This window comes from Mus pahari, unplaced genomic scaffold (assembly GCF_900095145.1).
Source record: "Mus pahari unplaced genomic scaffold, PAHARI_EIJ_v1.1 scaffold_13779_1, whole genome shotgun sequence".
In the NCBI taxonomy this organism is placed as follows: Eukaryota; Metazoa; Chordata; class Mammalia; order Rodentia; family Muridae; genus Mus; species Mus pahari.
In genome coordinates, this window is record NW_018393346.1 from 5,863 (window position 1) to 11,399 (window position 5,537).

Below are 5,537 nucleotides of genomic sequence, written 5' to 3' on the forward strand. Positions count from 1 at the left end.
GGGGAAAAAGTGATGATTGTAATCTGTGTGCAAAAACAATGGAGAATGCTAGCTGATGCATTTCAGATGATTATTTTCAATTTCGGGAACTTTAATTGAGATATTTTCTCAGCCAACACTAGCCTGTCCTCATATCTTTGAAGTATTTTCTTAATTGTTAATTGATATGGGAGTACTCATTTTATTGTTGGCAGTTGACAATTAAGTAATGATTTTTTCAAGATATATGCTTTAGTTCGAGTTTCCAGATATCCACACTTGTCTTTCTATGACTGTAATCCGTATGTCAATTCATACTTTCCTCCTCTGTTTCCTTGTGATCAAAGTTTAAATAAAACAACTGAGAAGTAATTTAGTATTTGAAGACATTTGAAACAGAAATATATGTCCATAAATCACAGATAACAAATGCAACCCTGAGTAATATAGTATTGCAAAGTATGACAAACTGTGTATAAAAACATCAGAATATGCAGACACTGGTTTAATGTGGTTTTAAATGATAAACTGATGTCTAGTGACTTTGATTATGGAGTGCTTCATGAGGTCAAAATGTTCTATAGTGACTGCAAATAGTATAAAAAGCTGTATAAAACTTACATGGTTTTCAGTTAATTGAAGATTTGACAAATTCTTCCCAGGTTTTTAACAGTGGTTGAAACACAGTCTCTCCATGAAATATCAGTAGATTAATACTCCCAATGAAGATCAGGATACATTTCCTCACTTTTTCCTTATGATTTTACTTAACTTTATTTTAAAACTTTGATATACTTTAAAGACTATTTTGAGTGAGAGTAAAGAAATGGGTACACTTTTGTACTTAAGGATAATTTATTTTACAGTTATAGTATCAATATGTATTTCTTCTGCTCTATCACTTTTTTTGTTTCGTCAACTCTGAATGAATTAAATGGGTTAAAACCCATTTCTAAAGGTTTTATTTTGAAAAATAATTTACTTCTATGTTTTATGGTATATTACACATAATGGATCTGTATATTTTGAACCATGCTTACATTCTTAGAATACATTCTTCCTGGGAGGAATATAAGAGGAGTGGGAAAGAAGAATGGAAGAATCAGATATGGGAGGAGTTGGAGGAAAAGTACAAAGCGTCAGGAAATTGAACAAAAATGTGTAGTGATAGGGTATGTGGAACTGGGGGTAGCATTCAGAAAGTCCCAGATGGGAAGAAAGCAAGAGACTCCAAGGACCTCATGGGATGACATTAGCTGAAATACCCAACAAAGCGGAGGGAGAACCTGTGGAGGTCATATCCAGAGATTAGGCATGGCTCCCTGATTGAGAGATGAGGCCACCCACCCATCGCCAAAAATTTAATTCAGAATTATTCCTGTCTAAAGAAGTGCAGGGACAAAGTGTGGAACATAGTCTGAAGGAAAGGCCATAGACACTGCCCCACCCAGTTATCCATCCCACATGCAGTCACCTAACTCAGGAACTATTTCAAATGCCAAGAAGTTCTTTGCTCACAGCAGCCTGATATAGCTCTTTCCTGAGAGGTTCTGCTAGATCCTGATGTATACAGATATGTATGCTCACAGCCAACCATCAGACTGAGAGAAGAGATGCTAATGGAGGAGTTAAGGGAAGGACTGAAGGAGCTGAAGGGTCTTTCTAGCTATCAGTGGGAAGGGAAGAACTTGCTCATGTGAAAGCCTGAAGCCACAGTGTAGAAGAGGTGATGCAGGAGTTGGTAGGTGTGTTGAGGTGCACCCACATAGAAGCAGAATAGGGGTGGTTAGTGTTAGAGTGTTTACAGTGGGGGAACTGGAGAAGGGGATAACATTTGAAATGTAAATCAATAAAATATCCAATAAAAATTGAAAAAGACTAATAGCTAATAGCTAATTTATTATTATTATTATTATTATTATTTTTATTTATTTATTTAATACTAATAGCTCATGGGGAGCTGCTAGCCTCACATGCAGTAGGTTCAATCTTCAATCCTACAAAAGTAATCACAATAATATAAGGGCAAGTATAGGAAAAAGTTCGTGTGGGTCTTACCTGTGCTAAGCTAATGGCACTAAGGTTGTTGAAAGAGCCAAATGATAATAAGTTTTTACTTCATATAGACGTGATACCTTATAGGATTATATTAAGACAACTGTTATGATTATTCAAAATTGTTACCCTAATTTGACATCATTAATACAGCTATAAAATACTATTTTTAGAACTATCTTGTGTAAATATTAATTATGTCTAAATTTGCTCACTGTTAAGATAGAGGGTTGTAACAAAACTCAGAATCAGCTCTTCTTAGAGCACAACTCTAGTAAGGTGTGACCTAGAAGAGGACAAATTTGAAAGGGAAGAAAAATCCAACATAGAGCACTGATTAAGATTGCCTCACAAAACCTGGGGGATGAAGCCAGGTGTGGTGGTGCATTCCTTTAATCTCAGCACTTGGGAGGTAGAGGCAGATGAATTTCTGAGTTCGAGGCCAGCCTGGTATATAGAGTTAGTTCCAGGAATGCCAGAGCTACACAGAGAAACCCTGTCTCAAACAATCAAAAAACAACACAAAAGAAAAAAGGCAAACGAATACAAAAAAATTGTGCGATGCTCCAGTCAGTGAAATCTCAGAACAACAGCTCTGAATGTGTGAGAAAGAATGTGTAGCAACAGAAAATTCTCCATTACTACTTTCCCTGGAGTCGTTATGCACTGATGCTTTAAATGTGAGAAATAAGGAAAGAGGTGTGATATCCCACTTGAAAATGAACACTGATTGTTTTATTTTGCTTTATTTTGTCTTGAGGCTCTTATAAGAAGTATATCATTTGAATGTTAGGTGTATGATTGCAATCTTTTTCTATAAAACTCCTAGTGCATATCAGGCCTGATTCAAGGCACAACGGTAAAAATAATTAATTTCTGTATTTATAGTCTTGCTATTTACTTACTGTTTCTTCATATAAAATATTAAAGTACACTGTGATAAATGATTCTTTATATGTCCATGCAATATGCATCATGGTAACATATGACATGTATCTAACTCACAGTTATGGTCAAGTTGTGCTTCCTTAAATATGTTAAAGTAGCACAACTCCAAAAAGTTATAATTTTCTGACTGAATGAATAGAGAATTGACAAAAATCTAAAGTAGTGAAAAGAATGAGCAATCAAGGGGTATCATCAGTTGTGGAGGATTATTAAATCTGATATGTTTGCAGGCAACACACATTCCAGAAACCTCAAGAAATCCTGTCTACAATAGATGGAATATTCAAGGGCGAGCAATGAGTTAGTGTAATATGGAAAGACATGTCAAAGTAATTTTATTTTCACCCTTATGCTCCCAAGGCTGGAGGATATTCAGTTTACATATGATTGATTACCAGCTAGGAAAACAGGGCATTTGGGGACTCATAAAAATTTGCCCACTTTCCTTTGCATTAGGGAATTATGTTATGGTTAATCAGTTATAAAAGAAGGTACCAAAAGTATTTGACTACAGATTTTTGGATTTTGGCTGGCATTGGTAAGGGCAATCTATTTCAGGGATTTTATGGAGAATTCCCATTGACATATAACATCCTTTTTTTCCAAAGAATTCCTTTTTTCATTCAACAGTAATAAGTTCAATGTGCTTCCGAATATATATATATATATATATATATATATATATATATATATATATTCACATACACATTTGGAAAAAGTATGTGACATCAATAATTCCAGGTGTTCTAATTATAGAATTTACACTTTGAATTATATTTTTAACAATAAAGTATTCTTATTATTGAAATGGGAATACCCATCACTCAATTGTCTATCAGCAGCTCATGTTTATAACATTAATATTCATACAAGATATGAGGTAGGATTTCCTGGTCTTTTCTCCTAGTTCTATTTCATAAGTCTAGTTCCCATAATGTGTTATGAAAATTTTGTCCAATTATGATGTCTTAGTTTTTGTTTAATCTTGTTTTAATTTATTATTCTCCCATAAGAGCCTGTTATTTTCTAATGATCAACAGAGAGTAGATCTGAGGGGAGAGGAAGGTGGAAAGGAAATAGTATTACTTCTGATATATTTGCAAGCAAAACTGAGAATGATCACATCCTAATAGAAGGTGGGAAACTGTATATAGGATATATTTTGTGAGAATATCAACCTATATTCAAAAAATAATGACAATTTCAAAAATTCTCTTTGTTCCCAGAGAATGATATTTCTCTTATGTGTTGTGTCCCATTGGTAAGTGCTTTTGTCATAAATTATTCCATATACAGCTAATTTTCTTTTTTCATTTTTTGAACATTATAAAGTTTTCCTCCATGTTTTTATAAAAAACGTTCTCCTCTTATATGTGAATGAATCTCCCTACCTAGGAATGCCTTAAAAATTAAACCACCCTTGTTTTCTTTGATTTCATTTATACAATATTAACAAAAATGTTCAGTGCTAACTGGAAATTTTTTCGTACGTTTGTATTGTTGCTGTAAGTGATGGATTTGATATATTTTAATGTTAATTTATTTGTCCTTTGTTCTAGTGCTACCAATATGTTCCTTTGATATTTTGTTCATTTTCCTCCAAAGTAAGAAGTTGTTCTTGAAATTTATTAAAAATGATGATTCTATGGATATGAATTTCTTTAATTGTGTCAATTAGTAATCTTGGTAAGTGACGTTTTATCATACTGTAAAATTTTGGGGGGGTTAAATGACAAGGATTACCAATTATGATTCTCACTGTTTCATCACTGTAACATTAGTCTCACTCTTACCAGCATCTGCTCCAGAGGTTTAAGGTAAGGGAATAGATTATTGTGTAATAATACCAATGATATGAAGAGAATTTTGTTTCATTTAAAGGACAGAATACCAAAAAGTAGTGAAGAACAGTTTTATATTCATTAAATTTCAGAAACTAATTCTGAGGTAAAAAGTTATATTTTATGCCTATATGAAATCTACAAAGATTCAGTAAAAATATGTCAAAATGAAAAAAAATAATACAAGAGCCTAGAAATTAGTTCCTGATGTTACAAAATATTTGAATATATTGCAGGGTATCCACTTGACAGTGTTAACTTCTGTGTATTATAAATAAATTAGAGCATACTCACCTTTCTACTTCCTGTGGCCAACTCAATCATGACGGCATATAAGTTCAATTGTCGACCATGAGGAAAATGTGGGCTGAAATTTCCTATCTTCATCTTAACCCTCAGGTTCTCTGAGAGATTTGCAAAGTGAAAAATGTCATAGTCTTCTTTCAATATTACTCTCTGTTTCATAATCACTTTGTCACCAAGAGGATTAGTGAAGTGGGTCTTTCTCAGAAAAGAGTTTATCTAAAAGACAACNTTGTACTGTAATGTATATACCATTCCTTCATGCCATAAAATGTATTCTGATTTCATAGTAAAGGCAACTTCTTTTAAAGAATGAAAAAGAATAATAACTAAAAAATATAATTTGATAAATGAAATTATCATAATATTCTAAGAATTTCAGTTGTCTCAGTTAAGACTACCAAACACAGA

At 33.1% G+C, this 5,537-nt stretch overlaps 1 protein-coding gene across 1 annotated transcript in view; it reads right to left on the reverse strand.

Moving 5' to 3' along the window:
* The window catches only part of LOC110315490 (vomeronasal type-2 receptor 116-like), a gene marked incomplete at its 3' end in the record, with an annotated part of 8,313 nt that extends 3,025 nt beyond the window's left edge, over positions 1-5,288 (reverse strand). Inside the window, exon 1 of the mRNA XM_021189530.1 lies at positions 5,118-5,288. Coding sequence (XP_021045189.1) covers positions 5,118-5,288 — 171 coding nt within the window. The remainder of the gene's footprint in view (positions 1-5,117) is intronic.
* Positions 5,289-5,537: the final 249 nt, after the last annotated feature.